At 35.2% G+C, this 25392-nt stretch overlaps 1 protein-coding gene across 5 annotated transcripts in view; it reads left to right on the top strand.

Annotated features, from left to right (window-relative positions):
• The window catches only part of TLK1 (tousled like kinase 1), a 68764-nt gene that overhangs the window by 21554 nt on the left and 21818 nt on the right, over window positions 1–25392 (top strand). For all 5 annotated transcript variants that reach the window (XM_068195851.1, XM_068195852.1, XM_068195849.1 and 2 more), the window contains exons 2-11: window positions 4356–4474; window positions 7947–8018; window positions 12405–12480; window positions 15010–15056; window positions 15440–15526; window positions 16610–16699; window positions 17539–17631; window positions 18862–18972; window positions 20643–20779; window positions 22080–22268. In XM_068195851.1, the coding sequence (XP_068051952.1) occupies window positions 4361–4474; window positions 7947–8018; window positions 12405–12480; window positions 15010–15056; window positions 15440–15526; window positions 16610–16699; window positions 17539–17631; window positions 18862–18972; window positions 20643–20779; window positions 22080–22268 (1016 nt within the window). In that variant the 5' untranslated portion in view covers window positions 4356–4360. The remainder of the gene's footprint in view (window positions 1–4355; window positions 4475–7946; window positions 8019–12404; window positions 12481–15009; window positions 15057–15439; window positions 15527–16609; window positions 16700–17538; window positions 17632–18861; window positions 18973–20642; window positions 20780–22079; window positions 22269–25392) is intronic.

Raw genomic sequence — 25392 nt, 5'->3', positions numbered from 1 at the left:
AATCTGAGTGCCTACTAGGAGCACATCAGGAAATTCAATTTACATTTGGGCTATTGTTAAACTGCCTTTTCCCCTTCAACAGATAGGTCTCTGTGTTGAAGTATTTTGCTTTGACATTAAAAGCTATATGCATAGAAATGCATTAAAGAAACCAGACCAAACCAGTTTGGCTTTCACTTAAGTGAAAGGTGGTTTGTGCTGGCCTTGAATTCAGGAGAAGGGAGGCTCAATCTAATCTGGAGAGTTGTTCTAAGAAGAATCTGGCTTCTGCATAATGAACTTTATCTTCATTGTAGAAAGCTGACAATGTGTGAAGCTGTTGATCTTTCTTCATTTCAAAGCTGTAATTGATGGCCAGATAATAAGAGTCAATTCAGGGTAATAAGAGAGTCAGAGATAAATACTGAGTTGTGGAGCTTGATTCCATATTTAGTGGAAAAGAAAAATAGTCTGATCTGTCAGCCCTTTGTGTTTGGATCTGCAATGCTGTTCTGTGTAGTGTACCAGTGTTCAAGATAGAGGTTGTAGTACAAGAGTATCACAAAAGATGCAATTTTAGAAGGTGAATAATTGCAGCTGCAATTCTCTGCTAAACTTTTTCTCCTAAAATATCAGTTTTATTCAGGCCTGAGCAAGTATTTGGTTACATAAGTGGATCATTTGCAAGTGTTCGTGTATTTGGGGTACACTTACAGTACAAGTGTAGTTGTACTTCACTGTTTTTTGGTCACTGGTTCTGAAGTGTTCTGACTACCATGGAGAATCCTTTGAGGCTTTAAATCTCTGTTTTGCTAAGGTAGAGTACTGCATAACAGATATACCAAATGCCATGAAAAAGCTTGTAGATTGTTTCTCCTACTTAGAACTTTGACTCTTGACATATCCCATTGCGTAAGAAATTCTCAGAGGAATTTGGAGTTCTTTTCTTTTCAAAAAAAATCCTGCTAAAAATGTCCTTTTCAAGACAAGGTATCTGTATATATTATATTAGTTTTTAGAGAAGAGGCTGTCTATCTGTCTGATAAAATAATGTGGAGGATATCACCATTCCCCAAAATTCAAAAGCGACAAAATGTTGGTAATTAAAAAAACCCCAAAAAACTATCAGAAGAAGCATTCAGAATCTGTAGTGGTTACAAGAAATAAAGAAATGTATTTTTTAGGACTCTTCCATGAATTTTAGGAACACCTCCACATGTTCTTTGGAAGATAGTACAAGTTTGAATGGCAGTGGGTAGTAGCAATGCCAGTCTTTCCTTCAGCATCATGGTAAATATGCTGTAAGTACTTGTGTAATGTGATTGGATGTCCCTTGAGTTAATGAGATGGCCTTCAGGTGTAGGACACTAGTTCAAATAAGAAGTCTGGGTATATTTTCAGGACTGTAAGTTATGTCAGTCAAGGCATTCTGTGAGCACGAGAATTTATAAAGTCTAATGCTTAAAAAAAGTGGTATGTCCTTTAATTAATTAAATTTAATACATAATTTTTATAATTAAAAAAAAATGTCCCTCACATGAAATGCTTTTAAACTGCTGGTGCCTCTAAAAGTAGGTAACTTGTACTGAGAACTGAAGGTACAGAGCTGCTTGTTCTTGATAAAACAGCTGTGTGTTTGGATGTGGATGGTGTATTTAAATTACAACATGAATGAGGAAGGCAGTTCTTGGGATCCTTCCTGGGATTTCTCTCTGTGGAAATAAGGTTTGAATCCAGCTTTTCTGTCTTGTCCTTTAAATCGCAAAGATAGCAGAGTGCGTGTTGCTTTTTGGTCTTGAATATTTAACAATAACAAAACCCAAACCAAAATAAACCCCCCTAACATAATAGCAAAAAACCACTTCAGCAGAAATAGTGAAGAGAATGCAGTGTGTTCATTAGTGTGTGTAGGCTCCAAAATTTGAGTAGAAAAAGATAGGGATGTATTTTATCTGTGCTGTGGATTGCCCCTTTACATGCTACATGACCATTCTGACCAGTGAGTTAACCCCGGGGTACTGATCTCTAGTGCATTAGTATCTAGACAAAGTACATGAGACCTGCAGCTATCCACAGTGATTATTGCTTTCCCACATTTCATAAAATAAACAATGTAAGGTGTGGTAGTATCTATTTCTGTAATGTACACATGATTTTGTAATTGCTGTAGTTACATCAGTAATTTTAAGTGATCATTGAACTTTTGTGGCTGGTGACTTATCAAATAGGCTCATAAATCAAAATATTTTTAGATCTGCTTCATTAAATGGTTTACTTTGCTAAACTAAAATGCTTTTTTTTCAGAGTGGCATACACTTAGAAACTTCTACTGTAATAAAGCAAAATATTAATAATTTAAACTTTTCTGACAAATCTGTTTTGATTAATTCCTTATGCTTTTTCAGAGCAATACTTTCCCATTAAGGTATAGATTATATCCATACAGATTGGGAAAGATATGCTGAGCATATCTGCTTTAAAAAAAAATACATCCTTACTACACAGTCCATTAATGTAAGAAATATTTTTTATGCATATGAGAAGTATTCAATTTGTTATAGAAACCCTAGAACAGTACACAAGCACAATTTAGGGAGCAAGAGTTTAAAGAGGATTCCTGATTGTTCTGCACTCAGCGTACATGTAGATACACAAACAGTTTTAAACCCAGGGAGTTTACAATCTAAAGGATGTGGAAATCGGAGAAATTTTTACTAGGCAAGTTCAGTAGCAGCGTTACAACTGCAGAGAAGCCAGCTGCAGTTTCAAACTGCATTGTTGGAAAAGAGTCCTCCAGCTCTATGTATGGCTGCGTTTGGGTGTAGTAACAAAATGTGGTATCTCCAACCTGCCACTCACAGTTTGATTTTTCAAAAGAAGACCTTCCACAAACACATTTCCTGAATGCTTCCTTGCCAGCTGTTTATGTGCTGGTGTGATTCTCTTCCATTAGATGAGGTATGTTACCAGTTCCTGTGGTAAAGGAGTGTTAACACCTCACTTGCTATCATCTACCTTCCTGCAGGAACAAGGGCAACTTGAATTAGCCAAAAAGCAGAAGCAGTGCTTTCCCTACCTGAGGGGTTAGCTCAATGGCCAGGAGTGGCCAAAATGTCAGAAAGATCTGTCTAGGGCTTGAATGCTGAAGATTTTGAGATACCCAAGAGTCCCATCAGAAAGTGTCTTTTGACTTAATTAATAGCGAGGGAAAAGCTATGTTGATGCATTGGTTGTTAAGCTGATGGGTAGAGGTTTGTAGCAGCAGTTAAACTTCGAAAACTAGTTCTCACGAACACAGAATTTCAAAAGCTTTTTTTTTATGGCACCATTCTTTGCTGAACTGCTGTGTTGTCCTTTGGGACTAAAAACCACCAACTTGTTGTGTCTTAGTCAGAAAAAATTGAGGTTATTTTACTGTGTGGTACTTGGAGGCTGTGCTATTACAATAGTGCATTAAGACTTTGACATGAAATATCATATTTAAAATAAAGCAACTGAAATGTTTCCAATTGAAGATAAACTGAATGTTCAAGTAGTTGAAAAGATAAAAACACAGAAAGCAGTTTGTGTAAATACGAAAGACTTATTTGTCTACATCATCTTTCAGGCTCATTAAACAGCCATAAGTGATTTAAATACAAATTAGGAAGCTGCACATCATGTTGCAGCCTACTCATGTAGGCTGAGCTCATCAGAAACTCCTTTTGTTCCTCCATTTCCTTCCACCTTACTTTCCCTGCAGATGCCAGCAGCACTGATTTACCCCATTTACAGGGCTCTGTTGAAGCCATCACCTCTGCAAGTGTCTCTGTTATTGGTTCCTTTTTTATTGCTGATCCTGCTCTTTTTTCTCTGACCTTTGGACTTCCATATTACACTGCATTCCTGTGCATGAGTTGAGGACTGCTGTCTACTTTCTGATTTTTCATTTTTCCCCTATAATTCCTGCCTGTTGATCTTTGGCATTGATCGTCTAATATTTAAATGATACAGAAAACAAGATCATTGCAGAATGTATTGCAGAACTGGGAGGTTTTATGCTGGAAAATACTTTGTTCCTGTCAGCTAGTTTTTCATCTATAAATAATTGCTGGGTTGGCGTATTGCATACTGCAGGCTCTATGTCTCTTACATGCCTCTAACAGGTTCTCATTTTCAACCAGAATTGACAAGGCTATTCTGATACGCAGAACTTGCCACAAAATTTTTGTAATTCCATGAGTGCTTTGGTTATTAGGTAACAGATGGTTTGTCATTGTCAAGTTGAGGGTACAAATCCTTGGTTTGCATAGGCCAGTGATATGTTTGGCTTGTTTGTGAAATGTTCCACTGCAAATATTAGGAAATGTAATGAATTTATATATGTATTTTTTTAGGAGCAATGGATGAACTTCATAGCCTGGACCCAAGGAGACAAGAACTGTTAGAGGCAAGATTCACAGGAGTAGTAAGTGGCAGCACTGGGAGTACTGGAAGTTGCAGTGTTGGAGCTAAAGTAAGTCCTAAGAGCAGTCATTCAGATCTGCCATCTTTGAAATACTAATTTATCTCACACCATCTCATTTTCATATTGTCAGTGTGATTTACTTGTAAAAGCATTGGGTTGGAAGAGGCTCTCAGAAAAATCCCTGTTTTTCTGTTACTTTGCTTTGAGATAGGATTGTTTATCCTGAACCTTTCTGTGACATGGACGTTGAATTGTTCTTGAAAAACACTGAAGAATGAGCTTATACAAGCTCTTTTGTGGCTTTGCTGTAGTGCACATGTGATCAGAGATGGAAGATTTTCCCATTATTTAGGTGGAGTTGTCCCTGCTGCAGATGACCATCTACTTATGGAGTCTGGTGTAACATCTGTTTTTAAGATTAAACTCTTTTGAAGACTAATACATATAGATAAATAAATTATTTCAACATTTCCAGACATTTATATCAGTTTCTCTTACTTTCATTGTAGAATTCCTGTCCTTTAGTATCTAAGCCAGGATGCAACACTTGAGGAAGAAACTTATGAACACTGAATAATTACCATCCATGTGTTGTATATTTCCTTTATATACAACATGTGCAAAATTATTTTGTCTTTGTTGCATATTCTGTTCAAGTTACTAGCTTCAGCTTCCAAGACTGAGTTCTGCAATACTGTTGCCTAGCCAGAAGTACTCAATTTTGTATTTGTGCATTTGAATGTTCTCCATCAAGTACAGTACTTAATAAACTGATATTAAAAAGTTGTCATACTAATATTTTTAGGTGTGTTTCCCTCATTACTTCTGAATTCTGTTTCCAGACTGTTTGCAGTGTCCTCATGTTTTAAGGGCTTTACATAAACTTGTAGTATTTTTAGCTTCCTATGCTGTATTTTAGTTACTGTTATAGATTACAGAACAAAATACTTCCTGATAGAAGACACTGATGAAATTTCTGAAGACATGTCATGTATCGATTACTATGAACAAACTACACAGAATTGAAATTATTATATAGTGATCTTGCATCATACCTTAATTTTCTTTGGAGAGTGACATGAAGATAACTTGTGAAACTGTTAAAAGGTGACAAACTTGTTACTACCATTTAAACCAAGAAGTGAGTTAAATAGGGGAAGAAATGAGGTTGGATTGACAAAGTGACAGTGATGCTCTAGTGGTCTTTTCATTATGATTGCAAAATTGTATATTTGCCATATCTTATGCTTAAAATTAGAAAGAGACAAGCACAATGATTCTGGCCCATTTTGTTTATTTATTCCTTGGGTTCTCTAGTACTGCTTACTCCCCATATTAATTAACTCATTTTAATAGCTCAGGTAGTTTCTCATAATTCACATTAGTATTTTTCATTTTTTATTACTAGGTCTGTACTTCTAACTTCATTGAACTTTTACTTTTTGGTACAGCTGTTGTGGTCCATTGCTTTGTTTCAAATTTTCCCTCATAATCTGTCTACTGCTGTATGTGTAGTACATTTTTTTAAAAGGCATTATCGAGTTTCTTGGGGTTCCTCTTCTTTAAAATTTGATTCCCTGTGAGTCACTGCTTACCATTTCCATAAGTCAATTGAAGTCTTGTTGTCTGTTGTTCAGCTGATTTCAGCTGTTAGCCAAATTACATTCCACGTTCACATTCTCAGTTTGTTCATCCACGTTAGCCAGAAAAAGAAATTTAAAATAACTAATTTCCTTTTTCACTCTACCATGGAAAAAATACATTGCTTGTCCCTGATACGTTCTAAGATTTGTATCTCATCCAGTTGGTTTCCAAATGGATATCTAGATGAAGAGGTGTTTTTTTAATACTATCTAATGCTTTGATAAATGTTTGTGGAAGATACTGTTACCACTGTTTCTTATAGATTCAGATCCTCATCTAAGACACTATTGTTCTTACCTTCTAGTCCTGTGATTTGTTACACCATCAGTAAAACCACAATTATAACAGTTTTGTTTGTATTTCTTTTATTTGTGACCATTCAGTGTATCCATGCAGATAATGTGTAGTAGCTGATCTGGGCTGTGTTTGGAAAAAAATGCTTTTTAAAAAATATAGTCTGTAGTCTTGGTGGGGGATGTTCAGACAGGCTTACCTGATTCTTATTAAAAAAACTGATGAAACATTTTTGATGTGATGTGCAGGGATAACTGGGAAAATGTGAGGTATAAATATAATATCCATTGGTCTGCCTTCACTTTGAAGGCCAAAATGAGAAAGCTTCTTCGTGTACAATCCCAAATCTCCATGTTCCAGATTCTAATTTTCCTAAATTAGCAAGACAATACAGAGCTTGCAGCTTTAATAGTTATTTTTGAAATATTCTGGGTCATTATATTCTTCTAGTAATTAAATTGAAATGGACTCTTATTTATTGGAAATACTCTTTTGAAAGGCTACCCTTACCATATGTTTTGCTGAAGAGTTTTGGAATTTCTGGGGGGAGAAAAGCCCATCATGTTCAAGCTTTTTCAGTAAGCAAGGTTGGAAATACAAATGTAGATTACTGATATTATTGTTGTATATGACTTGGATGACCAGATACTGACACAGGGCAAAGAAGGACTACATACAGACATTTCTGTAACTGGAGGCTGCCCTCCAGTGAGGGTGAAAAGATGCAGGGAAATTTTATGTGTTTAAATAATATTTCTCTGGAAATTTTAATTCAGAGATGATGTAGTTACTCAGATGTCACAGATGAGTACTGTTCTGCAGACTGATCCAGGCTGGAATCTAATGCTCCGGAGCAAACTGCCTTGGAACTATTTCACTTCAAAGTATTTGTTCTGCTGTCTAATATAGAAGAGACCAGTCCATCAGTGTAAGAGTTTGGGTGTTTTTTTTTTTTTTTTTTTTTAATAAAAAGACACTCAGCTGATGATGACTCATTAAAATGTCCTCGTGACATGCTGTGTTCAAAAGATCCCTGAATAAATCAGCCTTAGTAAATGTCTAAAATAATATTGTAATTTGGGACTGTATCACTACTTGGGTTTGTTGTTGGGTTTTTTTTCCCTCACTAATGTAAATTTATTGTGTTGGGGGAAATAATTTGTTTTAAGAATGTAGAATAATACTGTCAATAGGTGTTAATTTTCTCCAAGACAGACTAGACTATTGCAAAGAATATTTTAAAATGCATTCCATGACAGAAAATTAAAACCTATTTTAATTAACACCTCTTTTTCTTCAAAAATGGAAAAATTCTAGTAGTCTCTAGAACTTTCTCCAATAGTTTTGAATATGCTAGAGTTTTACTTGCCTCAAAAGCAATGGAAATTCAGAATTTACTGTGCCCTGTCAAAATATCCACCTGTCAAACTTCTTATCCCCCTTTCCGCTCACAAGTGCTCTATAGTTAATTTTTCCATGAGAGCGTGAAATGGCTGTTACTGGTTGTAACTGTGAATGGTAACAGTTTTATTATGTTTTATATCTCTGTGTATAATGTTGAGTATTTTATTTGTCTTGGTAGGCCTCAACAAATAACGAGAGTTCAAATCACAGCTTTGGAAGCTTGGGATCTTTAAGTGATAAAGAATCAGAGGTAAGTGTATGGAGCAGATTCATTATTACCTAAGAATTTTAATGCTAACAAGTAATTTATTTTTATTCTACTTTGATGCCTTATTTTGTGTAGAAGCTTTTAAAGTAAAATGCAGACTACTCAGATAGATAGGAAAGAGCATAAATTACTGAAAGACACTATCTCTTGGAAGAGGAACCATGACTGGAAGAAGTGAGTTTCTTTGGCTTTTTGGTCATGAAACTAGCTGCTTCTGCTTCTCTGTTATCTATGTAGTCATGGTCTGAGGATGCATACAGCTTTTGGAGCTGAAAATGTTTATATAGTTTGCTGTCTTTTGTTTCATAAGTAATAAGTATTTCATCAGCACAGATAACTTTTATTTTTGGATGAATCCTTGAAAATACTCTAGAAACTGGTTTACTGTGTTTTCTTTTCAGATATGGATTTATGCCAAGGCCAGACATCCTTAGTAGACATCACCTTTATTTGTAAAAGCTGCAGTTGTCACCGTGTATTTTCTTACCTAAATCCAGTTTGTAATCCAAGAAAAGGATTCATGTTTTTTTTAGGTTTAAATACTCAGAGCTTAGGCTTCCCTTGAATAGAATATTTTCTTCTTAGTGATGAGCATTGATATAGTAGCACTAATACTACAGCTCTTAGAATGTACCTGTTTTGGGGTCGGTGAGTCCCTCTGACAGTTTTGCCTCTCTGTGTCATAGATTGCGTGGATAAGATTAATCCTTTGTAACCAAGAGTGGATTTCTGACCTAGGCCAGACCCTGTGTGACAGTGTGCCATGCTAGAGAGATGTTTATTTGGAATGTGCTGTTGGTGTTATTTTCACATCAGAGCTTTACTTTGGGGCCTAATTGTTCATTTGCTCAGTCACTACAAGATGCTTTTTTACTGGACTGTCAGCAAGTGAATTTAATTGGTTCCCAAAGCTGATACCTTATAAATAAAAGTTCTGTATGTGTGATTTGTTTTTCTTGTAGAAAAAAGCTCTGCTATGTTTTTTTCCCCTCACCATTCCCAGGTGGATTATGCATCCAGCTGCATAGACTATTTTCTTAACCAGAAGATTTTGTCTGCCTGTTGTTTTTATTCACGGCTTTTCCTAGAAATACTCTGGGCAGTGATGCCGTTCTGATGTAGGTGTGGGAATGGAAATGTGCTGCAGTAGCCTGAAGGTTATGATGCATTATTGCAATTCCTTGACAGAAAAACACGTCTACGAGTAGTTGAGTGATCTCAGAACATTGGCTATATGCGTAATAAGTTTTTGGTGTAGGAAAATGTTATTTTACAGTTCTATACATGAGATACAGAGGCAAAGCTTTTCCAAGGCATGTGAGTTTGAAAGTCTCAGCAGAGCGTTTTAACCTCAAGTCTTGCTTCTGGGTAAGGATAATATTTTGTCATTTAAATATTTTAAGACTTGTACTCTAAAATAGAAACAGACATCTTTTTCGAAAATATCCCTGCACAGAAGTCCACTGTGCTCCATTGCACAGTGAAAGATGAGTCTTAATGACATTGAGTAGTGAAATACATTTTCTTGACCCTTTCAGAAGTTGTTAGTTGTATTCACTTTAATTATAATTGTAATAGCAAGTATGTTAATAAATTTTTACAGTTCTTAAAAATCACATCTGGTTACTTCTATGCTAAAGTACCATAAAAAGTAAGCTGTAGATTTTAGTACTGCAAAGAGGTTGTGGGATTGCTTTGTTGTGTTGGTTTTTGTTTGTTTTAATAGCATGACCTTGAAGGTTTCATAGTAACAGTGATGGTAGTGTGGAAATAAGACTTGCTCATTGGAGAGGCAGTGCCATCACTTGATGTTGAAAGAGCACTGTTGTATTTTAGTAGGTCTTGGGAGGAAAAAAGTAGATATGCAAATCTCAGAATCATTGAAATTAATTTCTAGCAAGAGTGTCAATTTCTGATCAAACCCTGATGATGCATTCATGTCATTACTCTGTGCTTTCATCATGAAGTGGCACATTAAATCTGTGAATGTGAAGGGAAGACTCAGGGGAAGCACAGTGAAATTGAGGGGAAAACTAGGATCAAAACCAAGATGTATGAGGCTCTGCTAGTATGCCAAGCTGTGTGTGACTTTAATATAACTTCACAATCTAGCATTGGGTAACCTTAAAGGTATTTTATCTTGCTTATGAAATAGTAAGATTTCAATTTAAATCTTGGCTATAGGTAAATACTTCGGCAGCTACAGAAAGTAGCTTCAGTCTTCATTTATCAGGGAGGTACTCCCCAGCCACATTAGTCTTCAGTTTCTTGTAATTCATATGACTCCATTCATTAGGAAGGATTTTGGAGTACATTTTCTAGTGATTGATGTGTGCTGTACATTATCATGTGAATTTTGTGCTTAGAAAAGGGGAACATGACCTTGTTGAGTAACCTCATTAATAACCTCATTAGTGTGCTAGTACTTTCTGGTTTGGAAGGTTAAATTAAACACTGAAAGAAATCAGAAGAGCTTAAGGAAATAGACATTTATGAATTACTTGAGTTTTAAAACTATAAACCTCTTTAAATGGCTGGTTTTACAAGTCACAGCAGCTGGAAACTAGTTTTGGTGGGGGAAATCTTACCATTAATTAGGTTTTAAACTTTTCTTTTCCTTTTTTTTTTTTTCTTGATATGGTAGGTAAAAATTACTGTATTAGAGTGTAACTGCAGAATTGAAAGCTGGAAAACAAGAATAACATGAAAATGCTTGGTTAAGTAGTTTCAGCTTAGTTTGTGGAAAGGTAGCTTAATGTTACCTATTTACCTGGCAATAATTCCAAATTATTAAAGTTAAAATTCTAAGCTATGCCTTCTGCTTGTGGAATCAATAGTCTTGAGTTAACTCCATTTCAGGAGCCTGTGTTATATACTTTGCTAATGTATGATAGCCCTGTAGAAGATGCAGATGTCAGTTGGATGAGTTTATTTAAAATAATATATATTTAATTTAAACGTAAATTACAGCCTGATAATACAACATTTATGGTTGTAAAACTTCCAAAGATATCTTTATGAAGCTACACACAGAGTCAAAACACATAAAAAATACCTGGTATAGGTAAGGAAGACCTTTCTTGTCCTGCTGGTTCATTTATAGACTAATAATTTTCTAGGGATCACAGGTAGCTTAAAGGGGTTCTTGCCAACATAAATACTGTTGGGTATTCATAGTAAATTCATGTTTGAGCATATCCACAAAGATTTTGGAATTGAAAGGTCCTTGAAGTGATCTAGTGATGGTTGAAATTTGAATGTTGATACAATTTGCTGTGCTAAGAAAGCATACCTGGAGCAGCAAATGACAGATATGATAAAATGATGCTATCATGAGAGAATGGAGCATCTTGTCACTGATCTCAAATTTAGTCTGAGCTATAAAGGTAAAAATAGTTCATGTTTACCAGTTCAGTTTACTGATAAAATAGTTCATGTAATGTCTCCTATGCTTTTTCCAGTTATGTATGAGGCCCCATGAAGAATACACACACATAGAGCTGCAATATGTTGAGCAAGAGCAGCTTTTGTTATTTAAACTGGGGAGACTAACTGATTTGAATCCTCAGATCAAAGAGGAGCAAATATAATTTAGAGAGGCTTCTGATCACAGCCCTTTCTTGTTATCTGTGTTGTACATGCTGATTGTGATTTCCAGGCAACTGTGTAGAAAAATTTATTCCACAAATATTAACAGATCTGTATTTTTTCACTTATCATTGATACTTTTCTTTCTTTTCCTTGAGATAAAAGTGTATGGGGAGGACGACACTAAGTGGATAGATATTGTCATTTTGCTCTCTAATTTTTCCTCTTATTCTTCCTTTCTAATTCTCAGCAGATTCTAGAAATCTATACAGTTTCTATTAGTTTGGAAATATCTTTTACACTTAAGAAAAAATGTAACATTATTGGCTTCTTGTTGAAGCATTGGAACTTCGTGTTTATGCTGCAGCAGTGTGTAGAAAGCACCATCAAGAATCAGATTATTTCACTTAAGTATTAAGCTTTAAAACACTCGCACTGAAATACAGAGATCTTGGTAAAATATAGACATAAATGAAACAAAAATGGGTGTTCATAAATCCTGGAATGAATGAAAAGGAGTAATTGCTTAAAAATTAATATGTGGAATTGCCTTTTGGGAAATAATTTAAGAATTACTTCTCACTTTGTTAAATACCTCTTCAAGCTTGTACCTGATTGACCAAAGATCATATTATCTAGTTTAACTACGATCTGAAATCGCATCCCTGCTGAATTGTGAAATCATGTTTTATGGATGAGGATTTAAATTTATTTCATAATACAGCAATAATATAAATAAATAGAGCTTATGTTGCATCATGTTCTTTTTGTTGTTTGTAGACTCCAGAGAAGAAACAGTCAGAACCTTCCAGGGGAAGAAAAAGAAAAGCAGACACTCAGAGTGAAAGCAGCCAAGGTAAATTAAAATGTAAACTGACTAGGTAGTGATTGTATGTAACACAGTTTTGACTGTTAGCCTTAAAAATTCTGTACTTTAGCTTATGTAAGATGGGTGTTATGTTTTGGATGATAAGTTAGGTATTCTTGTCACCCTCCCATTTGTCACTGGAAGGGATGGGCAAGTAAAACATGAATGGGACTGGTAATTACCCAAAAGAATCATGAGCTGCTGCATGTGTAACTCACAGCTATGATTCTGTAATCTTTTTAAGAATTACAGCAATTCTTCTTGTGCAAAATATCTTGTGGTTTGATATTTTTTTCAGTAGATAAGGGGAAAAAAGGATTACTGATTACAATATCTGATGTCTGATGCTTGTTTTACAGGTATATATAAGAACTTAATTTTATTCTTCCTTTTTTTGTGGAAGATTTTGTTAGTCTAGAAAGGTGGGGAAATCATTATGAGATTGATTTTTAATTTAATATCTCCAAAGTTTAGTTTTCGTCATTCCTCTCTTTTGTGTGACAATTGGTGGAAATTTAACCTCAAGACAAAAATTCATCAGAAGGGGAGTGGAAATAGTTCTGATAACATCTGTATCAGCTTTATTTTTCATTCTAACAGAGCTAGAAATTGTCACTTCAGATATAAAGCAATGGGCGCCATATCTGAAAGTCTTCGTGATGCAGCATGCTATTAGTAGAATAATCATGTTGTTTGATTAAAACTAATTTCTTCCTAAGTGTTACTTTCTAGACACCTACTTTGTTCAAAGAACCTGCATGAATTTACCTATTTTCATTTTTCTAGTAGCTTATCCTTCCTCTTATTAATGAGTGTTAAAATTAGAGATGAGGAAATGTTTGGGCCTTTTTAATATAGAAAACATTATTATAATACCTTATCACTGTTTTACTGTCAGCAGCAGTAAAACTGAGTAGTCTGCACTGCAATATTTTCAAGGAGCTGACCTAAGAAATTGCAGCCTCTTGGAGTGGTACAGTGAAGTTGGAGCAGAGCAAAAACCTCCTATTGTATTGGGAAAAAAGGAACAAGAAATCAATCTCTTGTATATTGCATACCCGGGATATTGACTTTGTAATATGTAAATGAATCCATAAATATTGAAGAAAATTATTATTTAGAATATAGAAGTAATTGGAAGGTGGTAGAAATCAGTGTAAATCTATTCATAATTGGCTGTGCCAAAATTATTTGACATATTTCTTCAGTGCAGAGCTCTGTAACATGACATCAAATAGATTTTTCCATACTGAAGAGGAATGCAGTCTGTCTCATTTACCTGCATGAAAGCAAGTTTGATAAAGTGGTGTATGAGAATTAAGCATGAGGACAGAAATTATTAGCAGAATTACTGGGTAGGTAAAGAATTGGCTGGAGGGAAGTAGCAGCAATACATACACTGACTGGGTAACTACTGGAGAAGTTGGCTGTGTGCTGTTCTAGGTCTTCTAGGTCTTGGAATTATTTTATCTAAATTTTTCTGTTAAGAGTCTTGACACAAAAAGGGCTGTCACATGTTTCTGGTTTTTTATGTTACTTCTTAGTGACACAGCATTATGCAGCAGTGTCAGTACAGTGGTATATTGAGCTAGAGAGAATTCATCAGGGCTGAAACAATAGAAAAGCTTGAAAATCTTTGCTAAAAGGTGAAAATCATATTTATGGAACTATGGGTAATGATCTCCTAATATATTGCAAAAATTTCTTCCTATAAAGTAAAAATCTTTGAACAATAGTCCATTTCCAAGATGTTTTCTAGCAGGTTGTCTGACTTCTACAGGAGAAAAGCCCAGTCTTAAGATTTATTGGTCATCTTAGGGCCAAACAGAAGAAAACATTTGTGCACCGGGTAATGTATAGGTGCAATCACTGGAATGCCATGTAGGGGCTAGGTCCTCCTGTTGAAGAAATACAATTCATGTTAGTTCTCCTGAAGTCTCAATCCATTTAAGGTAAATTCTAATCTCAGTCACTGGAGTTTTATTTCCCTAGTTAGCACTATGAGTTACCCAATTCATAATCAGGTTAAGGGGACTGGAAATACTTGTCATTCTCTATGCCCTCACTGTTACTGGCACCTAGGAAAATCCTTGGGCAGAATATTTGGGCATAATAACTGACCTGGACTATAAATAATGTTAGTAGACTTGGTCAGTTTGATACTTTGAGATAGTCCTTGAAAAGGGGAGGGACTCAGAGCTGAAGGTTTGATCTGTAGGATGAGAGATGAGTTTTGTGTCATCTTTGAGAGGTCTAGGGTTTCTGTAAAGTCTACTCTAAACTGGTTTAGGAATTGAGGGTGACTTAATATCTGATTTCTCAATGAATAGAGTATGCAAATCCCTTGCTTTTGGCAATCTCTAATTACCTATGTAGGGACATCACGTATTACCACATCAAAGAAACCAATTAACAAGTGGTAAGATTTTACTATAATTATTTTATAGGCAAAAATGTAAGACACCTTCACAAGTAATGTATTTAACAAATTCTAATGTATTACTGTATTTATTGCAGGAAAGAATATTGGGGGACGTGGTCACAAGATTAGTGACTATTTTGAGGTAAGAATTTTGTAGATTTTACTTTGGTTTTAAAATTTTTTTCTAAAATATCCTTTTACCTTTTTGTTGGATGCTACAACATTTTTGGTTATAATTGACAGGCCTCTTGAGAGGTTACTTCTTTTTCCTTTATGTATGCTTCTGAGTATTAAACGTTGAAGTAGAGATGCAGTGGTCTCTTGATGGAGCCTGAACTAAAATACAAAAACCATTGTCTCTCACACTGTTCCTTAAGCAGCTAAAGGTTGCACTAATAAAAGTAATACAATCTGATTTACAAATTCTGTGTTCAGACATGCTATAGACTGTACTGTGTACATTCAGTAGATGTGTAATGTATTTTGAGAAGATTGACTTATTGGAGGTCCATATGTGCTCTACAGTACCAAGGTGGAAACGGCTCGAGTCCAGTGCGAGGCGTACCTCCCGCAATCCGCTCTCCTCAGAATTCACATTCCGCTCCTTCTTCTGTAAGTCTGGGAACTTCATAACTGCAGGAGATAGCTTTGTAGTCTAAAAATAGCAAAAGTGAAAATAATCTGTATTCCAGGGGAAAGTTTTCAAAGGAACGAGTCCTGGGAAAGGATTCATTCTTCCAACAGGAGAAAAAGAAATGAAATTAAGTATTAAAACTAAATTTATCTATTAGCACATGGTCATTTTTTCTTAAATATCTTTTTAAATACAAGGTAGTTATGCAAAATGTTGAATAAATGTTTAAATGTTGTAATGGCATCTATTCATAGGCCTCACACAAAAAAGGGAGGTTTTTTGTAACTTATAAGGAAACTTGGACCCCTAGCCTGGGACGTTAAAAGCTGAGGTTCTGATAAATTGTAATTTTTCTCAGTAATTGATACCTAATCTGCCTCTAAAATTCTTTGTTGGTCGTGCTAATTTATTTTTTTCCTTCCCATAAGCACAATTTTAGTGCTCAGTGTATCGTGTTACTCTGAATGGCTAAATAAATTTTGCCAGTTACAAAAGATTTGTTTTCTCTGAAGGTAGACCTCAGCTTTTATTCCATGTGCTTTCAACTCAGGCATCCTCTTGGTCTTGCCAACAATGTGGAGTGTAATACAGATTTTGGAATTTGCCTTGAAAAAAGTCTCATTCACACAAACTAGGTTCATTAAAAGGATTTGTTTCTGATCTGCACTACCTTCCCCTCTCTGGTTCTTCCATGAGAACTAAACCTTCCAAAAATAACTCACATTATTCTTGAGTTGTGAAAACTCAGAATCAGAAAAATAAATCTTTGTAAGACTGACATCACCTTATGTCAGTCTTGTATTGTCTTAAATTTTTCAGTCTGTTTCCCAAAAGTGACAATCTCAGTTTTCTCAGAGAATATGTTCATCCTTCCTGAACTGCAAGTGGTATGTAACGCCATACTGATAGCTCTCAATGCAGTGCTCCAAGTAATAGCTTGGGTAAAAAAATGCCTTATTTCTCTGTTCTTTGAGATGTTCCTGCCAAGAGTTGTACCAAGGCTATGCTCATAATTAAACATTACACCTGTATCTAAAATACTTTGCTTTCATGCCTTTCAGGTTCGACAGAATAGTCCTTCTCCTACTTCATTAGCTTTTGGGGACCACCCTCTCACACAACCAAAGCAGTTATCTATTAAAATTACTCAGGTAACTTCTTGAGTAGGATCACTTTAGATTGCAGAAAAAAAAAAAAAGCAGTTATGTTTATTTCTTTGTCTTTTAACTCCTTATAAACTCTTAAAGACTTTCAAAACCTTTGCTTTTTAAAATTGCCAAAACATTTTTCAGTGAAGTTCAGCAGCTCGTAATTTAAATATCTCTGGAGAGTTTTGTATTCTGCACTTGCTCAACTCACAGCATGGCACTTCATGATTACATAGATGACTATGGCATTGGTAGGTTTTTGCTCAAGATTTTAGCTGTTGTGTGATTTTAGAAGTAGAGGCTGCTTTTCCAGGCAGTATTTGAATTGACAGCTGCCATTGTCATACTGCATTTAAAATCCGACATTGAAGAAGAAAAATGAGATGGATGAGATAGCAATCAAAATGATCAACACAATTCTGACATGACTTCTAAAAGCTGAAATCAACTGTTTCATTCTCTCTGCCATTTCTGATGTGATCTGTCCTGTCTTCCACATTAGTCAGAAAAAGGTTGCTTCACCTGTTGTCTGGTCCAGCGAAATTAATTAGTTGACATTTACATTCTTGCCCTGTTTTTTATGCTTTTTTATAACTTCAGTAACTTCACGGTTGGTGATGAAATATTTTAATCCTGTTAATGGTTTGTCCCAACTGTTCACATTTGTCCTCATGAAGAGGGAGAGTGATTTTGAATAAGAACCTTTAATGACACTTCCAAACCCCTGAAAATAAGATTTTTCTGGTCTTGTTGAGTGTTTATTTCTCTGCCTAACAAGCATAAAAAGAATAATGCTGTAGTTGTAAAAGGAAATGATAAATATTTCAAAATGTTCTTTCTAGACTGATCTCACAATGCTGAAATTAGCTGCACTAGAAAGTAATAAAAATCAAGACTTGGAAAAGAAAGAAGGTCGTATAGATGACTTACTCAGGGTAAGTGTTGGACATGGGGTAAAGGTATTTATTCAGAACAGCAGACTGAATATGAGGACAAGTTTTTAGATTTTTAAAAAATTACTTAAATAAAAAGGTATAACAAGTTTTTAATTTTTGTAATTTTTTTCTTAAATCTAAGAAGTCTATATAATGAAATGTATAAGATATTTTTTCAGATTCTGTGCTACAACTTGTTAATGATTAAATATGTTTATAGACTTCTGAAGGTGCAAAGAAAGGTGATGCCATTTGCAGGCAGTTGATTAATTCCTTAAATTCATATTATAAGTCACCTAATGGGTGGTTTTGGGGTTTTTTTTGATTCTAATTGTGAATAGCCATTATCTGTGGAACAACTGTTGGCATTTTCAGAATGGAGGTGACTATGACAGAAATAAATACAGGCAATGAATAACTACTTTCAATAAGAAAACTAAACAATACTTTAAGACCTGTTTTCAGAAAAGAAATCTTAATGCTTATGCTCTTGAAGGAAGCACTGGAGATGAGATATACAGAAATATGAAATATGAAACAAAGTTGTATTTCACAAGTTGTAGTCTATTTAGTGTTTCTATGTGTACATACATATGCACAATACATAAAAATATTAACCCATGCGATGATGTACTATGAAATTGTATATGTAGATTATTTTAACACGTTCAACAATATGGGATAGACAATCCTAAACTATTTCTAATTTTTTTTAAATCAAAATAATATTGTTGGATTTTTAAGGTAATAAGTTAAATATAATTGGAACACAGGGAATTTGTTAAACTTCCTACTCAGATCATTGGAACTTTTATAATTGTGAAATTTTTGCTTTCTTTTAAATTGAAGATGTTAGGATTCACTTGACTTCAGAAATCATGTGTAAAGATCTGATGCTAAAATATAAACTTCCAGTTTGAATGTAAGTGGAGCCCTCAGTGAAGAACTGAACATGAGATTGGTACAGAGTTTTTATGTATTCTCATTATGCTGAATGCTCTTTAATACAGAATGCAGGACAATGTAAAGGAAATAAAAAGAATCAAGGCATCCTTCTATAGATAGGGATATATATGTGAAATGAAATTTTTATTTAGATCAATAGATGTGTTTATGCATGTATGTTCCTTACTTTAGTCATGTGAAATTAGATATATTTATTTTCTGTGACAGCTGATTTAAAAAACAGTGTTTCAATATATCTCTTCATATTTTGTATATATTTATTAGGCTAATTGTGATCTTAGAAGACAAATAGATGAACAACAAAAACTACTTGAAAAATACAAAGAAAGGTTAAACAAATGTATTTCAATGAGCAAGAAGCTTCTAATTGAAAAGGTAAGTTTATGGGTCTTAAAATCTTTGTGATAAAAGTTGGGAGATTGCTGTAAAACTCCATTATGATTCCTTGATTTTCACTTCAACTTTTTCACATTAGTCACTTGAGATTGAAACTTCATATCCATGATCTCTATCTGGCAGTATTTTTATAAACTTGAATAAGCTAAATAAAACATTTAGCCTTTTTCACATTGTGGAAAACGTACCTTTTTTAATTTAAGGATTTACCCATCATAAATAATTCAAAATAGCAAAGCATGAAAATTATTAATTTAATGTGTGGCATATTTTCTTGACAAATTGTAAGATCACAGTGGATACAAGAATTTTTGAACATAATTTGTTGTGAAGAGAAGATGGATAATATCTCTTTGTAAGACACTTAAGTGGCTACAGTAATTTTTGATGTAAAATGACTAAATGCCATGTTAGCTCAGAATTAATGGAAAAAAGGAAATGAAGATGACTACCTTCATACTACTATTAATGAAAGAATCACTTTTTAAAAATTTCATGCCAATTATATTTAAACTAGTAGCAATTCATTAGAAGACAAGGTTACCTTGTTTCTCTCCCTCTTCTTTAAAATAGCCTCATTTAAAAAAATCTTCAAAAGTTAGTAGCAAATCACATTATTAGAAATTAAGGTACAAAAAAGTTTAAGATAAACAGCCCCAGTCCTTACCTAGTGCTAGCTGCTGGATCCTGCTGTCATATACAATGGCACAGAGTGAGCCACTGGAGGATTCAGGAGAATTTTCTCACTAGCATGTCATAAATAAATTATTGCAGATCTTTTTAAGTTCCAGCATGTGGGGAATGCAGGGAAAAGATGCATCAGATCTGTTTGGCATGATAGTAAGTGCGTACCTTCGGACTGAGAATACCACAAGGGATGTTTCCTGTGAAAGGCCCTTCTTCAGTCTAGAAGTCTGTTTGTAATTCTGACAACTTTTCACTCTTTGTGTGTGTGATTTTGGGCCACAGACATTTCTTCTGAAGCAAGCATTTGTAGCAATCAAAGAGGTTTCCTTGCATTAGGTGTTCATAGTGCTCTTTCTGTGAGGGAGAGCAGGCAGACTCGGTTGGTTGTCGCATCCCAAGGGTGCTTGTGGTAAGTGCTGGTTCTAAGAAGGACATCTGCTTCTGTCACTGCAAGTGAATATCTGTTAAGCCTGCCCACAGTGTGTTGCCACACAGAGGGCCCTGCTCCAGGTCACTTGGTACAAGCACTCACATAGATGCTCTGTCAAGGAAGTTTCCAGGCCAAGTATAGGAAGCGCTTTCTTTATGATATCTGAGTCAGTTCATTTGTTGTAGTAGACATGTACAGATAGAATCTTAATTGTATGCTCTATGATGCTGATACTCTAAATAAAGTGGTTTTTTAATGATGAAGAGCAGCAAACTTTATAGGAAAGCAGAGCCAAACTCAGGGGGTTTTGGTGCATAAATTGTCCTCTAGTACTGGTTCTGGCAACTGCAGATGCTTGAGTTCTGTAGAAATTAGAATAAATGGGGTAAATACTACAAGGTATTTTTGTTGACTCCCCTCTTCTCCCTGCCTTAAAAGGCTGTTGGAGGAAAAAAAAACCCTGAGTATTTTATTGACCTTTTGAACACTTTGGTGTTACTAAATATGACATTTTTTTTTGTTGTTTTCTTAGAGCACACAGGAGAAGCTGGCAAGCAGAGAGAAGAGCATGCAAGACAGATTACGCCTGGGGCATTTTACAACAGTTCGTCATGGTGCTTCATTTACTGAACAGTGGACAGATGGCTTTGCATTTCAAAATCTTGTGAAGTTAGTCAATGCTATGTTCTTAAAGTTCTCACTAATTGTTACTTCCCTCTAGTGGACTTTTTTTATTACTAATGTTCTAGGATTGAAGCAGCTTTTCATATGTTGTGTTTTGCTTTGCCTTTTGAAGACTGAGAATAGAGTATAGAACTCCATTAATCAGGTGAGGGAATGCTAAGGTTGTGTGTCTTTAAAAAACAGTTTGGTTCCACTTTGTTTTAACTATCTTCAGAAAAGCATGAATGTGGTAAATAAGCAGCACATAGTTATTCAACTCAGCTGATAGAATTAGAAAGGTAAACCAGTGAATTTTCAGGAAGCTAACCAAGTATCACTGGTGGCTATTGGGACAGATGAGCTCTGTGAAGTTGTCACTGGTCACATAGGTGCTACCTGCACATCCTCATGGCAGCAGCTTTTTCTGGCATCCCGCCCCTTAGTGCTGTGATGGAGCAGAGACATCTGGCAGTCTCAGATAGGCTTTAGTGCAAGTGGATGGGGGAGAGCACCCCCCTGGAAAAGAGCTGCCATAGCAGCTATTGCAGCAGAGATGGGGCAAGGAAAAGGGCTCTGCAAGACTCTGAGATGGTGGTAAAGCAATTATGCACTGCTTCCAAATGAGTTCTTTGGTAATGAATCTGATTCATTGGAGATACAGATAGATATATAGATAGAAGAGTACATATATTTTAAGAAGTAATTCACCAAGATTTTCATTTTTGAAAGGCAGTATTTAGTCTTAGCATTATGGGATTGCCTGGGGCACTGTTTTTCTAAACAGTCTTAAAAACAGTCTGTAGATGTGTTTTGCATAAAGCTGTAATCGTTTGCCACACAACAAACTGATGATTTATTTGGGAATGGCCAGATCAAATTCAGTATTTGGCCTATAATAATCAGGTGCTCTCGATTGATGCTGTCAGGGAGTGTTTTTGATGGTATAATATAAGATCTCCACCAGCTCAGATAGATTTTTTTTCTTTTTCTAGTTCAGAAGTCATGCATAACACTTTCAAAAACAAAACAAAACAACCAAAACAAAAAACCTCACAAAACCCCGAAACAACAACAAAAACCAAACAAATCCCCCTGAAACCACCATATATTTAAAAAGCAAATTGCTCCATAACTTTAGCAAAATTTTTCCACTTCATGAAGAACACTGGTGTTCGTTCTCCTAGGAAACATTTTCACATGCTCAGTAAGATTTTAAAACTTCTAAATGCCTTATCAGTTAAAAAGATAGTTCTTGAAAAAATGCAGATTGATGAAACTTTAATAAAGGTTTTTTTGGGGTTTACAGGCAGCAAGAGTGGGTGAATCAACAAAGGGAAGACATTGAAAGGCAGAGAAAGCTCCTGGCCAAGCGAAAGCCTCCAACTACAAATAATTCTCAGGCACCATCTGCCAATTCTGAACCCAAGCAGAGGAAAAATAAAGCTGTGAATGGGGCAGAAAACGATCCCTTTGTTAGACCAAATTTACCACAGCTGTAAGTTTAACATTTCAATCAGTCTTTTACATAAATTCTGAGATATTGTCTGTGTGTGTTCTATTCAAATAACAGCATAAAAAGACACTCGGTATATTCAGCAGCTATATTCTCACTAAGGACTTGCTGATGCTAGGGAAATTTGCACCACTGTCTATGAAGTTGTTGTACAATTGCACTGTCTATGAAGTTGTTGTACAATTTATTTTTGGTAAAGTCACCAGAGAAGGGCCCATTCTGGGGATAGGTAATGTTCCTTATGTTATCCTGATCTAGAAGTCTCCTTAGCTTGGATTCTTAGTCTTGTAATATCACTGCCACCAACTGAACTTTTCTTTATCCCCATTGGATTTAAGAGCTTCTCTTTTAGTTGGAGATTATTTTTCCATATAACAGCATCTAGTTAACAAAAAAAAAAATCTTTTTTCAGCCTTTAGTATGTGAAGACGTCTAAAACAAATGGAAATACCTTTTCTCTCCTTCTGAATGCTACATCCTGAGACCAACTGTCTGAAGTTACTGATCCCATTTCACGTATTGACAGTGTTGTAATTTTTTGTCATTGAAACATAAAAATTGAAAGTTCTTAACTCTTTTTTATGGGGACCTTTTTTTCCTGCAGACAGAAAGGGTATAATTCAAGGCACACGAAGATGTGTTCTTGGCATTTCACTTGAATATTTTATGAAATAAAAGATATTCTTCTATTTATGAAATAAAAGATATGCTTCAAGATATTAGTTACTGATCTTTAGGCTAAGACACTGCAGCTGATAGTGTATCTGCTCCTAGTTTATTTTTAAGTAAAAAGTAAATAATTAGGCTTAAAAAGAGTAGCAAATTAATCTGTGTTACTTTGCAGAAGTAAGCTACCTGTATTGAGCATAGTCACTTGCCACCCCTCAAGTGTGCAGGCAGTAATTTATACCTCTGGGGATGGAGGGTGTATAATTGGTCTGGTTAGATCTGCTAAATAAATACATTTGGACCATCCCTTTGAAGACAGCTGCATGTGTTTTGCATAATGCATCATTCTTAAAATTCACATTGTGAAGTTGTTTTACTGCGATAAAAATACCACGAAAATACAGTAGTAAGGCTGGCATTGTAAGCAGATCTTGTTTAGCATTACTCATGTTTTGGTAGAGAGCTGAAGAGTCGTTGCTCATTGTGACTTTTTAGTAATGCTTAGTGCCTGTATTTCTCCTTAGACCATAATTAATACTTCAGAATAGTACAGTAAATATTGCTGTTGTGTTAAAAATAATTCTGCTATGTGTTTGAATGTAATCCCTCCTGTTGTTAAAAGTAACAATTAAGTAATGGAAAATACCTGAAAATTTACAGAAATTTTTATTTGCTAACTTTTGGCTGGTTATACTCCTATAGACTTATTGCTCCTTTGAGAGGAAATTGGGGAAAAATCCAGACAACGTGTTCTCATTTTTAAGTAGGACGAGATGAATTCCTGGTAATAAACTTCAGGGTATTTTCTGGTGTTACATGGTGTTAAATAATTTCCAATTTACTAAAGACTGCAAATTTTCATTTCATCTGGCTTAACCAGTTACATGTTAAATGACACATGAAAATGCTTACTTGTTATGGAATTGCCAGGCGAACAATCAAAATTGTCCTTTTGTATCTAATGCTAGCAAAAATTTAAGCAGTTATTGAATCAAAACTGTTTTGCATTTAAGTATCATATTTTGATCATTATATAATCTAGGTATGAGATTGCTTGCCTGTATCATAAGCTTATAAATTTTGTTTCAGATCTTTGAGGAGATCTGTAATGCATCCTGAGATCACAGGATTTAGCCACATTATGCTCTTAGGCCTTTACTTGAAAGGGGTTTTTTGTATTCAGAATTTGTTATAACTTTGTATTGTAGTATTGTGTGTTGACTCCATTCTGCTTCTCAGTACAGAATTAATTGTTTTGTGTATCTTGGTAAGACATTAATTATGCACTTCCATTTTAGAGTAAATCTGTCATGTGCTCTATGTGATTCTCTCCTATTACATTGCTTATCACTGTTTCTGCATTATTTCGACAGTAATGATCTTAATTAGTATAGTCAAATGGAAAAGGTTCTGTTTTTATGAGGCATGAGGAAATGCAGAGCTGCTTGAGATTAATGAACTAAACCAGTAATGAATTAGTACAACATACATGCAAGTGATGGAGCAGGTTTATTTAAAACATCCAAATGACTTGCTAGGGTTTGTTACCAACAGGTGTCTTTACCACTGCATTGTTTGCTTTAAAAAATATTTCCAGCTTCTGGTATTGATGAGACAAAATGATCTATAGCTTTGTAACAATCACAGGAGTATTGAAGCTTTTTCTGCAAAGAGGTGTCAACTATTTTGAAACAGACTAAAGGTGTTGCCTGAGGCATTCTTAATAAGGACATTGTTTTAGTTTAGCTGAATTTACTGTGGTCTCTGATAGGAATGTAAAAGCAGAATTTTTGCTCTGTAGTTATTGTTCTAAAAGTGGCCAGCTTGCCAGTGTCTTGTGAATGAATGGTGGCTTGGTGCTTCAAGTAACATGGAACACATGAGTCTAAACACTGTCCTGGTTTTCCATCATTCTTCCCCTTTTTGTGGCCTAAGCCAAAACTAAAAAGTAGTTTCAATTTTGAGAGTTCTGTTTTCTACTGAGCAAAGTAATTTTATTAGTCTTATGTGAAAGGAATAAATTGAAATCTATTTAAAGAAAAGAAATTTATTTGAAGTAGAGTTTGCCTTCTTAGCCCTGGCAAAAATCTGTTTGAAAACTCTCTTCCAAATTCTTTGGAGACGTGAGAGAGGATTCTGTAAGAGTTTAATGCAAATCCCCACTTTTTGGAAGCAGCTCTTATTTCACGAGACAGCTGTTTCTAGGAGCAATGTTTTATTTGGTTTAGATGGTGGAATCCTTCCTCTGCAGCTTCAGCAATTTCAGTTGTATTCACTTCCCTGTCAACTCTTCAAGTGCTTCCCAGTTCCTCCATGGTAGCCTGTATGCATCCTCATCCCTGCATGCACTTTGGACTGGGAGAGCAGAGAGAGCTGGCAGGGTTTGTTACTGTGGCTGAACAAATGCATCATAGCAGGAGCATTCTGTTCTGTATGG

This window comes from Anomalospiza imberbis, chromosome 7 (assembly GCF_031753505.1).
Source record: "Anomalospiza imberbis isolate Cuckoo-Finch-1a 21T00152 chromosome 7, ASM3175350v1, whole genome shotgun sequence".
In the NCBI taxonomy this organism is placed as follows: Eukaryota; Metazoa; Chordata; class Aves; order Passeriformes; family Viduidae; genus Anomalospiza; species Anomalospiza imberbis.
The sequence above is the reverse complement of the archived record's forward strand: the minus strand, read 5'-3'. Positions and strand labels throughout refer to the sequence as shown.